Below are 16,117 nucleotides of genomic sequence, written 5' to 3'. Positions count from 1 at the left end.
CCCGTGTTGCATGGGTTTCGCCCCCACAACCCAAAGATGTGTAGGGTAGGTGGATTGGTCATGCTAAATTGCCCCTTAATTGGAAAAAAATTGGGTACTTTAAATTTTAAAGAAAAAAAAAAACTTTGCAGAAAACGAAGCTTCATGTGGCAGCTTCATTAGATAGAGATCAGCAGTCTGCTGGGATCAATGTATCACACCCTCCACACCAGCAGCCTGCTGGGATCAGTGCATAAATCCCCTCACACACCAGTAGCCTGCTGGGATCAGTGTATAAACCCCCACACACACCAGCAGCCTGCTGGGATCAGTGTATAAATCCCACACACCCGCAGATTGCTGGGATCAGTGCATCACACCGCTCACACCAGCAGCCTGCTGGGATCAGTATAAATCCCCCACACACCAGCAGCCTGCTGGGGTCAGTGTAACACCCCATCACTGCACACACCCAGTACAGACTGAAGGAATAACACACTGCCCTGTGTGATAGGTGCTCCCAAGGTGAATTGCTCTCTTACCTGATATGTTCCCAGTCAACACATTCAAAGAACAAATTGCTCTTCACATCTTCAACTCCATTGGCCCCAATTCTGGTCTCTGATTCACAGCAGAACCTAAAGGATCATAGGTTAGAAGCACAAACACAACCCAGATCAGGCTCCTTGAACAGGGTCACAATATATTAATAATCTTTATTATGACAAATAGACTTACATTAACACTGCAATGAAGTTACTGTGAAAAGCCCCTAGTCGCCGCCACATTCCGGCGCCTGTTCAGGTACAGAGGGAGAATTCAGAATGTCCAAATGACCTAATAGCAGGTCTTTCGGTACTTGTAGGAGGAAACTGGAGCACCCGGAGGAAACCCACGCAGACACAGGGAAAACGTGCAGACTCTGCATAGCCAGTGACCCAAGCCGGGAATTGAACCTGGGACTCTGGCACTGTGTAGCCACAGTGCTAACCACTGTTTTACCATGCCAATCACTTGGCAAGGGGGGGGAGGGAGGCAAGGGTTTCATATTGCTGTAACCTCAGACTCTTACTGCGCCAACTCGTGCTGGGATCATATCCACAGGCAACAGCGCCCGTTATTTATCTTACTCAAGTGGCCATTTATCATGTGAATCAAAAGCATTATTATACTACAAGAGGGATCACAGTCTGATCCACATCTATGTCCACTTGACATGCCACAGGTTCAGCATGGGGCTAGATACAGAGTAAAGCATCCTCTACACTGTCCACATCAAACTCTCCCAGGACAGGTGCAGCACTGGGTTAGATACAGAGTAAAGCACCCTCTACACTGTCCACATCAAACTCTCCCAGGACAAGTACAGCATGGGGTTAGATATAGAGTAAAGCGCCATCTAAACTGTCCCCATCAAACTCTCCCAGGATAGGTACAGCATGGGGTTAGATACGGAGTAAAGCTCTCTCTACACTGTCCCCATCAAACTCTCCCAGGACAGGTACAGCACGGGATTAGGTACAGAGTAAAGCTCTCTCTACACTGTCCCCATCAAACTCTCCCAGGACAGGTACAGCACTGGGTTAGATACAGAGTAAAGCTCCCCCTACACTGTCCCCATCAAACTCTCCCAGGACAGGTACAGCACTGGGTTAGATACAGAGTAAAGCACTCTCTACACTGTCCACATCAAACTCTCCCAGGATAGGTACAGCATGGGGTTAGATATAGAGTAAAGCGCCATCTAAACTGTCCCCATCAAACTCTCCCAGGATAGGTACAGCATGGGGTTAGCTACAGAGTAAAGCTCCCTCTACACTGTCCCCATGAAACACTCCCAGGACAGGTACAGCATGGGTTTAGATACAGAGTAAAGTTCCCTTGACACTTGTCCTCATCAAACACCCCCAGCGCGGGGTTAGATAGAGAGTAAAAGCTGCGTCTACATTGTCCCCATCAAACACTCCCAGGACAGGTACAGCATGGGGTTATATAGAGAGGAAAGCTGCCTCTACACTGTTTCACATGTGGAGCAACCAGAGAGGAACGCAGTTGATGCCCCCAATGTTATTATGCATATTCCATACCTCAGAATCAAGTCCTTGGCTTTCTCGGAAATGGGAACCTCTGGTGGGAATGTGAGGGTTTCCCTCCAGTTCATTACTTTCTTGTATGTCTCTTGGGGAGTTTCTGAACAAAAAGGTGGGTACCCTGAATAGAAATAATAATCAGAATTTATGGTAGGACATAGTCGATGGGATGAAGTGAGTTTACAGAATGCGTGCAATTTGCAGCATGGGGATAGTGACAACGCTGACCACTCCTGGCATCTGGACTGCATGTGCGCATGCATGCCCCCCCCCCCCACCCCCCTGAACACCCGGGCGCCTGGACTGTGGGTGCACATATCACCTAGTGCCTGCATTAACACTGTGGCGTGTGTCACCCCGCACCTGTACTGCGTCCACACATGCCAATAACCGCCTGTACTGTGCGTGCGTGCCACCAAGCACCTGTGCGGCGCCCGCATTTCACAGCGCCTGTACTTCGTGCGCATCTTAGAGTGCCTGTACTGTGCCCATGTCACCATGTGCTTGTACTGCACGCGGGCAGACCACCGAGCGCTTGCGCTGAGTGTGATGTCACCATGTGCCCGCACTGAACGTGCATGTCACCGGTCGCCTGTACTGAGGCAGGTGTCAGAGTGCCTTTACTGCTAGAGCATGTTGTACTGGAGGCAGAAGTCACCGGTTGCCTATACTGCGTGCGCACGCTGTACGGGACACACAAGTTACATGTGCGGGCATCCGGCGACATGCGCCCATGGCACCGAATGCCTGTACGGTGCGCATATATTACAACATGCCTATACTGCGCCCACACATCACCGTGGGCCTGTGTACATCACCTTGCATGTCACCACACGCCTGAGCGTGTACATCACCGAATGCCTGTACTGCGCACGCATGTCACCGAGTGCCTCTACGGTACACGCATACATCACCACCTGCCTGCACTGCGTCCACACATCACCGTGGGCCTGTACTGCGTGCATACCAATCGCTGCATGCCTTAAAAGGAAAATAATGTTTTCGTTGCCAGACCGATTGGTCACATGCTGTAGACTGAGCAACCGTACCGATCAGCATTTCGTACATGATGACCCCAAGTGACCACCAGTCGCAAAGTTTGTTGTAACCCGTCTGCATGAAGACCTCGGGCGCTATGTAATCTGGAGTCCCCACAGTGGAAAATGCCTGATGGTAAGGGCGAAAAATAAGACAGAATCATTAGGTAGTAAAGGATCAGAATTAAAATCACCTGTTACCTTCATAGTAATGCACGTCTGCCATGTGCTGTGCAACATGGGCTACGTTTCACAAGCTCCAGGGACACATGAGTGTCAAAGTGCAGACAGAGGGTCCGACAAGCTGTCTCATCCACATCGTGTCACTACATAAATTATAATGAAACTCAGCCTCTTCACGTCATTCCCCTAACCCTCCAACAAGACTGACCACTGATCAACAATAGAACATATCAACGGTCAGCAGGTCAGTAATCCACCTTTCGCTAGCAATCTGACCTCCCTCTCACACGATAGGAACATGCCAAACATTCCAGTTGCAATGTCCTCTGTGGGTTAAAAATCTCCATAACACCTCCAAGCTCATCTGTTGCAGGGCGGCACGGTGGTGCAGTGGTTAGTACTACTGCCTCACGGCACCCAGGACCCGGGTTCGATCCCAGCCCCGGGTCACGGTCCATGTGGAGCTTGCACATTCTCCCCATGTTTGCGTGGGTCTCACCCCCACAACCCAAAATGTGCAGTGTCGGTGGATTGTCCACGCTAAATTGCCCCTTAATTGGAATTTTTTTTTTTAAATGCTCATCTGTTGCTACCGTATTTGCAGCTCCCAATGCTATCTCCTCTACATTGGGTAGCGTAAACGCAGACACGGTGACCACTTTGCGGTAACATCTTCACTCTGTATGCAAGCATGACTCCAACCTTCCAGTCGCTTGCATCTTTCTCTGAACTCTGTCCTTGGCCTGCTGAAATGCTCCAGTGAAGCCCAACGCACACTGCAGAAGCAAAACTTCATCTTCCAATTAGGCAGGTTACAGCCTTCTGGACTCAACATTGAGTTGAACAACTTTAGACAGTAAACGTCCCCCTCAATCTTAACACCCCACCCCCCCCCCCCCCCCCCCCACCGGCCCCCACACACATACTTTTGTAATGTGCCGTTAGATGTTTTACAGCTACCTGGTTTGCCCAAACACAACCCCTCCCCAACTTGGCTACCTGTCCCTGGCTGCTCAGTTCCTCCCATTAACACGTTTCTGCTATCCCACCTTTTGCCACTCTGAGCACTCTTCACCCCTTACTGGCACCATCAACACGCTCCTTTGTCTTATGTCCAGTACAAATCTGTCAAAATCTCCTTTGCCCTGACCTATCCCTGGTCTTCAATTCTGCCCCACCTCATCCATCCCCCATCCAACTATACAATTCTACCTTCTTTCAGTTCTGCAGAAGGATCATTTAGATCCGATACGTTAACTCTGTTTCTCTCCACAGATACTGCCAGACCTGCTGAGTTTGTCCAGCATTTTCTGTTTTTATTTCAGATTCCAGCATCGGCAGTGTTTATTTTTATTAATGCTGATCAGGTGGACAGTCAGGGTTCACAGGTTGCTGAAACAAATCAGCAACAAGGCATTTTTCTTAATTAAAAAGTGAAAGTTCTCACAAAGTTGCTCCATTATTCATGAAGCTCCAAAGCATATTTATGAGGGCAACCTCCCAGCAATTCAAGCACAACAGCTGTAACATGCGCTCAAACAGAATTCAGAATTCAACTTGGGCTGAGTTATTGCAAGGTGTGATTAATTCACGTAACCTGGGGAAGTGTGATTAACCAATTGAGTGAACAAGCAGGTTCAATAACCCTGGCAGTTTACATCAGTTGGGAAAAGATTAGATGCAGCAAAAGTGACCTCATGATGCCCTTGGCCCTCGGAGCCCAGCAAGTGAGACAACACTGACGATGTGGAGAACAAAGTTTTGGGGGTTTTAAAGCTTACGGTACAGGTTGAACGGTTATCACCTGGGATTCCACATGGAATCGACTGAGACAGGTTGGGCTTTTTATCAAATTGCACAATCTCCCCACATAATGAACAGCACCATTTTGAGTGTCCTTTTCACTCCTGGGAACTACAAGGGCACACGCTGAAGATGATGGTGCAGCCATGCGCGATCCATTAAAGCCACTTCCTCATCCCTCTGCTTGGTCACCATGGTAACTGCCTGTACTCACCAGCTGTCGCCGGTTCCTCTTCCACGTTTCTGCTTTCCGCTTTGAGTTCATGTTCTGGAAAGCTGAGAGAGGATAGTTTAGGACACACATCAGATCATCACAAAGCTTTTAGGTGGCAAAGCTCTGATTTAATCCCATCCACTAGTAGAGCTTAAAGACAAGACGTACTCTGACGGCGATGGCCCAGTTTTTGAAAGCATCACTTGGTGCTGCACTGAATGTCAGGCAGCACGGTAGCACTGTGGGGGTGGTATGGTGGCACAGTGGTTAGCACTGCTGCCTCACAGCACCAGGGAAAGCAGGTTTGATCCCGGACTCAGGTGAAGTTGCACTTTCTCCCCATGTCTGCACATGTTTCCTCCGGGTGCTTCTGGTTTCCTCCCACAGTCCAAAGATGTGCAGGTTAGGTGGGTGGCCATGCTAAATTGCACTTTTGTGTTCAAAAGGTTAGATGGGGTTATTGGGGATAGGGTGTTCTTTCCAAGGGTCTGTGAAGACTCGATGGGCCAAATGGCCTCCTTCAGCACTATAGGGATTCTAAGTCAGAGTCCTGGGTTCAGTTCGCATTTGACCCTATTCTAGCTGGGCACCAGTCATAGGAGAAAATGTTCATCTCCACACCACACCTCAAATAACAGCTCTTTCCAAACCTTCGTTTGACCCAGATTTGTGCTAGTTCTTCAGTGAAGCAACACTCACTGCATTGGCCTCTCTTCATCACCTTGGAGCTGCTTTTGACTGCTTCAAATATTCACCCAATTTTCCCTTTGAAATTGCAGTGGTCTCAGCCACAAGTATTCTGTGGCAAAGCTTCGACCCTCCAGCAACCCTCCAATTCCCCTCTCCACTTAGTGACACTTTAAATTGATGACCTAAGTCACTGATTCCCCCACTGGGAAAGGTGCCCATCCAAACCAGATCCCAGCTGGGAAAGGGGGAGCCAGCACTTTGGTGCATCTCTTCCTGTCTTTAATATATTGGCACAATCCACTGTTGTGGAAATATGCTGGGTCACGATAAGATGAACATAGTCAGTCCCTTCTAATGCCTGGTACAGGGACTGCCTTTCCAAACCTTCATGACAGACAGCCCCAGGGCATTATCGAGCAATGGGGAAAATGTTACTGCAGCTACCCAGGTGGCTGATTCCACGCGATAGCCCGCTAACCGCACCATCTACTCACTGAAATCACTGGGCAAACTGTGGCTGAGGTTGCGATAGAATTCCGTCCTGTGAGCTTTCTTCAATCCTGTGCACAAGCCAAAGTCAGACAGCTTAACGTGTCCCTTAGAAAACACAAGGGAAAAGTCACATCACCACTGCAGCTAGAGGGAAGTTACACCACCAGCTTCCACCGACTGTCAGTTTGAAGATATTTTGTGCAGTCGCAGTAACATGACAGGAATACTGCCATTTCAGACAGAACAAAGACTGCAAAGCTGGATGAGGGCAGTTCAAAACACCAACCCACAAGATCCAAGAGGAGACTGAAAGGGTAAAGGGACAATTGTTGAAGCTGTATTATTGTAATTATTGCATTTCCATTTTATTACCTACATTAAACAAGTTTAATAGACTTTACTTTGTAAATTGGCGAGGTCGGCACGGTGGCGCAGTGGTTAGAACTGCTGCCTTACTGTGCTGAGGACCCGGGTTCGATCCCGGCCCCGGGTCACTGACCGCGTGGAGTTTGCACATTCTCCCCATGTCTGCACAGGTCTCACCCCCACAATCCAAAGATGTGCAGGGTAGGTGGATTGGCCACGTTAAATTGCCCCTTAATTGGAAAAATAGAGTTGGGTACTCGAATGGGGGCTGGTTTAGCACAGGGCTAAATAGCTGGCTTTTAAAGCAGACCATGGCAGGCCAGCAGCGCGGGTTCAATTCCCCAAACCGGCGCTGGAATGTGGCGACTAGGGGCTTTTCACAGTAACTTCATTTGAAGCCTTCTTGTGACAATAAGCGATTTTCATTCATTCATTCATTCATTTTTTAAAAAATTGTAAATTGGCTTATGAAAATAAAAATGATCATATTACTGACTGAAAATGCAAATGAATCTTTCAGTGAAATCCAGGGGCAGGTGTGTAACACCACTCTGTACCTTGCTGTCCAGCAGGAGATTGTCTGGTTTGATGTCCCTGTGGATGAAGCTCATCTGGTGAATGGAGTCAATGGCGAGTACCGTCTCCGCTATGTAGAACTGAGTCTCCTCTTCACTCAGAGTGTCCTTCTTCATCAGCAAAGTCATCATATCGCCTGTAGGCAGAGAAATTCAATCACACATCATTGGCTCAGCTCATTCAGCAATCTTGTCCAGGGGGTCACAGTAAAAGCCCAGTAGCCAGTCAACACACCCCGCTCACAGCTAACCACACCAAGCCAGGGGCTCCATCATGAAGGTGGGGTTTTGCACTTGTGTGAGGCCAAGTACAGCATATTCGACCAAGGGATGGATGTTGGGAGCGCTAATTAACATGTCATGAACTGGGAATCTGAAAGGGACGAGGGATCTGAGAAAAAAATCAGATTATTTGGTTTTGTTTAGAACATTGTCCATCTGGCCAACCCAGTTCAAGTCAGCCTGAATGTACATGACCAAGATGCTCGGAGGGTCAAGTCCCAGGCCTGATATTGCTCCTTAGGTCTGGAAATGAGAATGCACCCACTGCTTATCCAACGTAAAGGGGGTCTGGTCAGATCCTGGGGCTAAAAGGATTAAATGACAAGGACAGGCTGCATCCCCTTGAGTTTTGAAGATGAAGTTGCAATCTGGTTGATTGAGTCGTTGGTCGTGTCATTAGAACAAATCTATTTCCTGAGTCCAGGGCAAGGAAGCCCAAGTTTAAAATTTGAGCTGGTCATTTCAGGGTGATGTCAGGAAGCACGTTTTCACACAAAGGGACGCAGAAAACCTGGGGCTTCCGCTGGTCAAACGAAAATTTAAAAACAGACATTTTTTTTTTAAATTCGGCACATATACAAAGAGTTTTGGAACCAAGTTGTATTAAACAGGGACAGCCATAGTTTAACTGAATGGTGGCACAGTGGTTAGCATTGCTGCCTCACAGCACCCGGGACCCGGGTTCAATTCCGAACTTGGACTGTCTGTGCGGAGTCTGTATGTTCTCCCCGTGTCTGCGTGGGTTTCCTCCGGGTGCTCCGGGTTTCTCCCACAGTCCAAAGATAGGTGGATTGGCCATGCTAAATTGCCCCTTCGTGTCACATAGATCTGTAGGATTGGTTAAGGGACTATTGGGGTAGGGCTGGGAGTGTGCTTGGGTGGAATGCAGTTTCAGAGGGTCGGTGCAGACTTGATGGGCCGAATACCCTCCTTTTGCACTGCAGAGATTCGATGATGGAACGGGCTTGCATGGTTGAATGGTTACTCCTGCCCCTGGAAGCAGTTATGCATGCTGCAGGTATTTGCTCCTGTGATCAGAACAGCACATACCTCCTGGAAGGAATTCCATGATCAGGTAGAGGTTGAGTTTGTCCTGAAAGCTGTAGAACATTTTCACCACCCACTGACTATCTGCTTCTACCAGGATATCTCGCTCCGCCCGGATGTGCCCCACCTAAGGCAGAAAGATAAACAAATCAATGTTGCTCGTGGGTACGGCAGCAGTGTGTTATAACCAGACAGAATTGGCTGATGGACATTTCACTCTTCTTGAGAAAGCCAAAACCTTCTTGCTGCCCCAGTTTTCTCTGCTGCATTCCCGAATGCTGATACACAACTCCACAGGCATTGGCTGCTTTCCAGTCCAAACTCAAATTAACCTTGGTCTCCAAGTGCATACAGCAGCCATGAGCTTCTGACCCCATCCAACTCACATTTGGGTGGTTTTTTTCAGTCCTTTCTAGTCTGAAGAATCAGCTATATTAATGCACCATTAACCCAGCACAGAGCAGGGATAGAACCTGGACCTTTTGGCCAGAGAAGCTCAGTCCTGTTACAATGCATCCACAGGGCAGTTAGCAGGCAATATATTTCACCATTGTATCGGATCTGCCAGTAATGTTCCCTGGGGACTTTGGGGCACGAGACAGAATCCTGCAGTCACATAAACATACGGTTAAACAGTGTGCCTAACAAGAACTGCCTCGTCACGTGGCACTCCCCAAAAGTCAACAATAAAACATTTTGCTATGGTAGGCAACTCACCATGATCTACCGTCAAATAGTAGAGCATTTAGTGGGGAGAAGAGTAAAAACCAGACTATGGAAGGGAGCACATCAACCCACCTGACCCTGACAGAGTACAAGCTGGTGTGTGATGTAAACAGGTACCCAACAGGTCCAAAGTCAGAATGAAATGGGCAGCTCACTCACCCGGGCAAGACAAGTACGCAACCTGATCCCAACCCAACGCTCTGCCAACTTATTCCCTTCCCCAACAGGCCCCGGTTAGACTTGCAAAACACCAATATGCTGCTACCAATTCACCTCAACCTTTCATACTTCTATTGCTCCTACCACCAGCAACACAGACAAGAAGCTAGACTTCACCATGATGTTACACAGTTCCACACATTGATCCAGAGTAGGCTCGGGTTAACAAGTACAGGAGCGAGAAGATGGCATAGCTTAAAAGGATATGGTATGAAAATTTCAACAGCGGTTGAAACGGATCATTGAAATCTTTCTGCTGCAATCTCAAGTACATTCAAACAAGAAGTGAGCTGGAGTTAGCACTGATATTTGTGAACACATAACTAGCCAGGAGGATCAATATATGGAATCACTGACCCACGCATTCATCCCAATCCAGTCAGACCAAGGACAAGGTCTCAGCCCTGTTCAACAGTAATAGCGTATTGCCGTCAGTCATGGAAGGAGGAGGAGGTTGTGTTCCAGTGGCAGGAGAACCATTCCCAAGTTTTCCAGATTTGGGAGGGGACAGCAAGGTAGAAAACCAGGTTCTGAGAGTTACAAAATGCCCTACCTGCTCCTTTTCCAGCATGTCTGACTTGCGCAAGATCTTCATCGCGTAGATGTGACCAGTGTCCTTCTTCTGTACAAGACGTACCTGTAAATAGGAAACATTACTCACCAACTGAGTCGCATTATATTTAATTTGAAGGAAGCCCATTTACTTTGTATTACTTGCAGCTCCCAGTGCCATACTGTTGGGAATGTTGCAAAAGCAGAGATGCCATATTACTGATGAAACGTTAAACTGAGGCTCCACCTGCCCACTCAAGCGGCCGCCTAGGGTCCGGTGGCACTATTTTGAAGGGTAGCAGAGGTGTCTCAGTTGTCATGGTCGATATTTATTCCTCCACTGGTTATCACAAAAACACATTATCTGGTTCACACAACTGCTGCCACATTTCATAAATTACAATTGTGACCCCAGTTGAAAAAGTTCTTCAATGACTAAAACGCTCCGAAACATCTTGAGTTTGTGAAGGGCGCTAGGTGAATGAGTGTTTTTCTTTAAACTGCTAAATCCAGCAAACATCAGCAAATGTTAAATGATGACGGGGAAAAACAACACCCACTCACCACTGAACAGAAGTTTATTCAAAGTTAATTCAGGGTGTGTTGTAGTCTGCTGAGGAGAAATCGCAGTCACAATGCGCTCCCGGTAAATGCTACAACCTCCAGAAATATTGATTTTCAATTCCTGACCGAATCACTAAAAATCATCTTTGAACAGGCTCAGTAGTGTACCTAGTGCTTATATTTAAGTGCGGTAAGATCAGTCTTACCTCCCCAAATGCACCTCGACCTATGACCTTTAGGGATTCAAAATCATCCAAGCCCAGTCTGGTCCTCTTGAGTCGCAAGAATTCGGTCTCCTTCCTGGCATGTTGAGACCTTCTCATCCGCTTCTAGAATCAACAGGAACGCAGTCAAAACCAGACCCAGACAACAGACAGATTCCCTTGCATTCTACACAGCACACTGTTACCAATATTGCCATCATACATGCCAATTTACAGTTTGTGGGGTAGGAAAGCACTCCTCCCAAACCCACGTCAAATGACAAGGCAGCAGGCTGTGGGAACATCACCGCCTCCAGGTTTCCCCAAGCCTCGCAATCAGCACTAAGTCAAAATCTTAGAATTTCCTCCCTAACAGCACTGTGGATGCCCGTCCACCAGAGGGACTGCAAGCATTCAATTAGGTGGCTCGCTACCACCTTCTTAAGGGCAATTAGGGATGAGCAATAAATGCTGCCCTTGTCAGTGACATACAAGTGTGGAGAACGAATGAATAAAAGCCAGGAATGATTTAAGAGAAGCAATGGGAGCAGTGGAGTAGATTACTCTGGAAATTTGAGTAGATGGACTGGAAGGTCTCCCTCATCCATACTGGCCCTTGTGATAAACATATGTATGACAGACCCTAGGGGTCAGACTGCAGCACACAGGGCCTGGGACAGGCCTTTGTATCCATCTTAACAGATCTATCCTATCAAATCCTTTTATCATTTTAAACAACTCCATTAGATCACCATGTCGAGGAATGAAGTTGGTGTACAGATCAGCCGAAACCTGATTAAATACAGAATAGGTTCAGGGGATTAAATAGCCTACTCCTGTTATTATGAATGCTAATCCAGCATCATGTACAAATCAGGGCATAAGCAACTTGTATCGATTCCCTTCCCAATTACCCACAATTGAGATCCTGGGTCTGGTTCCACGATAAGCCTGCCACGTTCTTGGTTAGTCTATCAGGTCCAGCATGAACTTGGCATCAAATCAGCATAACAACTGAAGAGAACTTTTTCTGAACAGAGTATAGTCTGTCGACAGTTACAGACAGTTGTACAAGGGAAAACTGCACAAGTACAAGTGACTGCAAATCTATTACAATTTTTGCACCATACATGGTTTAACACTCAAGAATGTGCTCTATACCTTGTTGATGTAGCTCAGTAGATAGCATTTGCACCCAAGTCAGAAAGTCGCAGAATCAAGTCTCCCGAGAGACTTCAGCACAGACGCTAGGCTGACACTCCAAATGCTCCACAGGCAGAAGTGAGACCTTTTGAATGAGATTTAAAACCAAGTCTGCCTTCACTGATAGCTGTAAAACATCCCATGGCCCGATTGCAAAGAAGAGCAAGGGGTGGTTTCTCCACAGTCTCCTGGCCAATTCTTGCCCCCCCCCAACCAACAGCATGAACAGATAGTTGGAGCACAATCACACTGCTGTTTGTAGGAGTTTACGGGGTCTGGAGGGGGGAAAAAGACTGTCTGCCATATCTTACATTTTCAATGACTCCACTGGCATACTTATTTCACTGTAAAATGCTTTGGGTTGTCCACAAGCCCGTGAAAGGCACAAAGAAATGCAAGTCTTTTTCTTACACCCAAGGTCCCCCAGCCTTCCTGCAATGATTAATCCAAATTCTTTAAAATATATATATAATTAGGGTATCCAATTATTTTTTCCAATTAAGGGGCAAAATTAAGGGGCAATTTAGCATGGCCAATCCACCTACCAGCACATCTTTGGGTTGTGGGGTGAGACCCACGCAGACGCGGGGAGAATGTGCAAACTCCACAAGGACAGTGACCCGGGGCCAGGATCGAACCTGGGACCTCGGCATCGTGAGGCAGCAGTGCTAACCAGTGCACCACCAACTAATCCGAATTCTAGGGAGTGTCAGACACAGATCTGGCTGAAAGAACACTACCTGTTCACAAGGCTTTGCACTTCACCTGGGCTGTCTCTGCCATGCAAACATGAAAAGGCAAATTAAACACTATTACCTCATCATCTCCTAGGCCTTCTTCTTCCATTACTTTTTCCAATTTCCGTTGCCTAGTGGCGAAACAAAAACATCTCAAGGTAAAAGAAAATTTTCAGTGCATTGGGTAGAATTAACATTTTGTACACATGGTTAAGTCAGTGTTAAAATGGCAGTGGGGGCAGAGGATGAAAATGTGAAATACGCAAAGCACTTAAATTGAAAATTAGCTTGTGGGCAACACCCTATTATTTTAGGGCTATGAAAACATAACATCATTGAGTATGCTTAAAATTTAATTTACGAGCCTGACACCATTACCCCACATAGTCCGCTGCTTTGTACATCAATATCATTCTACAATCAGATTCCTGGTCAGGGGTTATAGAGTATTTAATTTTCCTGATTGAGCTTCTTGAGCGATGTTGTACCCAATGCCACTCAGAATAGTGCAGCCTTCTTGATTAGTACCCAATCCACCAGCTTAAACATCCATTTCTTCTACAACCAGCTGCAGTGTGCACTATTTATAAAATGCATTGCAGCAAGTTGCCAAAACAGCTTCAACAGGACCGTCCAACCCCACAAATTAAACTAGAATAACAAGGGCAGGAGTTTCAGGGGAACATCGACAGTTCCAAGATCCCTCCAAGTCACACAGCTGTTCTACCTCAGGTGATGAAGGATAGAATTGGATCCAAACTTTACACGTTTTTATAAGCTTCGATGAGAGATACATTCACAAAACTATGGACTTCCTAACCAAACAACTCCAGTCTCAAGAGCACAAAAGGAGCCCCAACACCTGCATACTATTAAACACAATTCCACCCATCCTAACATGAACAGAGTGGTGGGGATTGCTGGCAAAGCCTGAAAACGTAATACCTATTCCTGGTTTCTCTCGATAAGGTGGTGATGAGCCATTTTCATGAAGTGCTGCAGTCCATGTGGCAAAGGTAAACCAAAGCGGTGTCCAAATGGGAAATTCCAATCACAGTGAAGGAACTTTGATACAGTTAAAAGTCAGGATGGTGAGTGGCTTGGAGGGGAACTTGCAGGTGGTGGTGTTCCATACGTCTGTTGCCCTTGTCCTAGATGGTAGGGGTTGGGGGTTTGGAAGGTGCTACTTAACAAACTTAGTCAGTTTTTGCAATGCATCTTGCAGCTGGTACAAATGGCTGCTGCTGTGTGTCTGTGATGGAGTAAATGATTAAGACGATGACCGGGGCACCAATCGAGGCGCCTGCTAGCCTGGATGTTTTCGAGCATCTTGAGTATTGTTGGATCTGCACCCACCCAGGCAAGAGCAGGGTATTCCATCACACTCCTGGCTTGTGCCTTTTAGGCTTCGAGGCACACAATCCAAGTCACAACTTGCTCTAACAGCCACAGCATTTACAGGGCTGCCCTTAATGAGTGCCTGTCCCCCAGAATGTTGATGGTGGGGAATTCAATAATGGTAATTCCACTGAACAGAGAGATGCTGAGACTCCACTGGGGACAGTTATTATCTGGCACTTGTTTAATAGGAATCGGACGAGACTGGGAATTTTACATTTTTCAATAAGCAACATTACAGATTACAGTACAGCACCAATCCTTCCTTCCTCTCAACAGCAGCCAAACTGTAACTAGGCCCAAATGAACAATGACTGTGTGTACAACATAAAAGGGATACATGTGCACTGTGAACATCCACCACCAGAGCGACTTTCTGCAATGTTACCAGACATCACTCAGGCTAGGGAAATACAAGAGGATGTAACTCAGCACAAAGACAGCCGGAGTTCCTGGTCTTTTGAAACCACCTTTCAACCATTACTTTACTTATAAACAACAAGCTTATCTTCCATGACGTCAATCATGTTTTAAAAATGCGAACAGTTCTGTTCATGATCACTATTCACCAACTTGTGGACAGATGTGCATGCGAGCAAAATGTGTAGGAGTGTGTGCGCATATGAGTGAGCGAGCGTGAGAGTGCGCGTGTGTGAGAGAGTGAAAGTGACAGGGTGGGAGTCTGAGAGTGCGTGATGTGCGTGCTCGAGACAGAGAGCGCGCTTGAGAGAGTGCGCGCGTAAGAGAGAGAGAGTGCGTTTGCGTGAGAAAACACAGGGGGCTCTATGGTGATTCCAGTCCTGACACCCTCAATCAAAGCTTACACAGAACATAGAACAGTACAGGCCCTTCGGCCCACGATGTTATGCCCACCATTTATCCTAATCTAAGATCAACCTAACCTACACACCTTGAATTTACTGCTGTCCATGTGCCGGTCCAAGGCGCTTAAATGTCCCTAATGACGGACTCCACCACCTCCACTTAATGTGCATTCCACGCACCTACCACTCTCTGTGTAAAGAACCTACCTCTGACATCTCCCCTATATCTTCCTCCAATCATCTTAAAACTATGTCCCCTCGTGACAGCCTTGAGGAAAAGTCTGGCTATCCACTCTATCCATGCCTCTCATCACCTTGTACACCTCTATCAAGTCATCTCTCTTCCTTCTTCGCTCCCTCAACCTTTCTTCATAAGACATGCCCTCCACTCCAGGCAGCATACTGTTAAATCTCCTCTGCACCCTTGCCAAAGCATCCATTCTTCCTATAATGAGGCGACCAGAACTAGACACAACATTCTAAGTGTGGTCTAACGAAGGTTTTATAAAGCTGCAGCAAAACCTTGCGGCTCTTAAACTCAATCCCCGTGTTAATGAAAGCCAACACACCGTAAGCCTTCTTAACGACCCTATCAACCTGGGTGGCAACTTTGAGGGATCGATAGATGTGGATGAAGGATCTACATACAGATTAACAGTGACCAATTATGTCAGGTACTGGAGGCGAGTGATCAGCTCCATCAAAGCTATTCTCTCCAGCACAATCAACATTGAGACTTTATAGCTCATAATCAATACTGCATTTGGCAGGTCTGGCCTGGTGCATATAAATAATGGGCAAGGGCGTTACCAGGCACTGCCGGTCAACATTCACCATCCAGGCTGACAGGTGAAGGGCCTTGGTGAAATGTAACAGATGGGGTAACCAGTTTTGATTGCACAGTATGCACCCCCAGCTGGAAGAAATCACCCA

General features: G+C 47.0%; 1 protein-coding gene across 4 annotated transcripts in view; it reads right to left on the bottom strand.

Annotated features, from left to right (window-relative positions):
* LOC140393964 (serine/threonine-protein kinase 38) overlaps nt 1-16,117 on the bottom strand; it is a 93,705-nt gene that overhangs the window by 6,641 nt on the left and 70,947 nt on the right. For all 4 annotated transcript variants that reach the window (XM_072480664.1, XM_072480667.1, XM_072480666.1 and 1 more), the window contains exons 3-12: nt 13,042-13,093; nt 11,026-11,148; nt 10,257-10,340; nt 8,762-8,885; nt 7,412-7,566; nt 6,491-6,593; nt 5,307-5,368; nt 3,119-3,236; nt 2,067-2,190; nt 522-617 (exon numbers count right to left, since the gene is read on the bottom strand). In XM_072480664.1, coding sequence (XP_072336765.1) covers nt 522-617; nt 2,067-2,190; nt 3,119-3,236; nt 5,307-5,368; nt 6,491-6,593; nt 7,412-7,566; nt 8,762-8,885; nt 10,257-10,340; nt 11,026-11,148; nt 13,042-13,093 — 1,041 coding nt within the window. The remainder of the gene's footprint in view (nt 1-521; nt 618-2,066; nt 2,191-3,118; nt 3,237-5,306; nt 5,369-6,490; nt 6,594-7,411; nt 7,567-8,761; nt 8,886-10,256; nt 10,341-11,025; nt 11,149-13,041; nt 13,094-16,117) is intronic.

The sequence above is a fragment of the Scyliorhinus torazame genome, chromosome 17 (assembly GCF_047496885.1).
Source record: "Scyliorhinus torazame isolate Kashiwa2021f chromosome 17, sScyTor2.1, whole genome shotgun sequence".
Taxonomy (NCBI): Eukaryota; Metazoa; Chordata; class Chondrichthyes; order Carcharhiniformes; family Scyliorhinidae; genus Scyliorhinus; species Scyliorhinus torazame.
The sequence above is the reverse complement of the archived record's forward strand: the minus strand, read 5'-3'. Positions and strand labels throughout refer to the sequence as shown.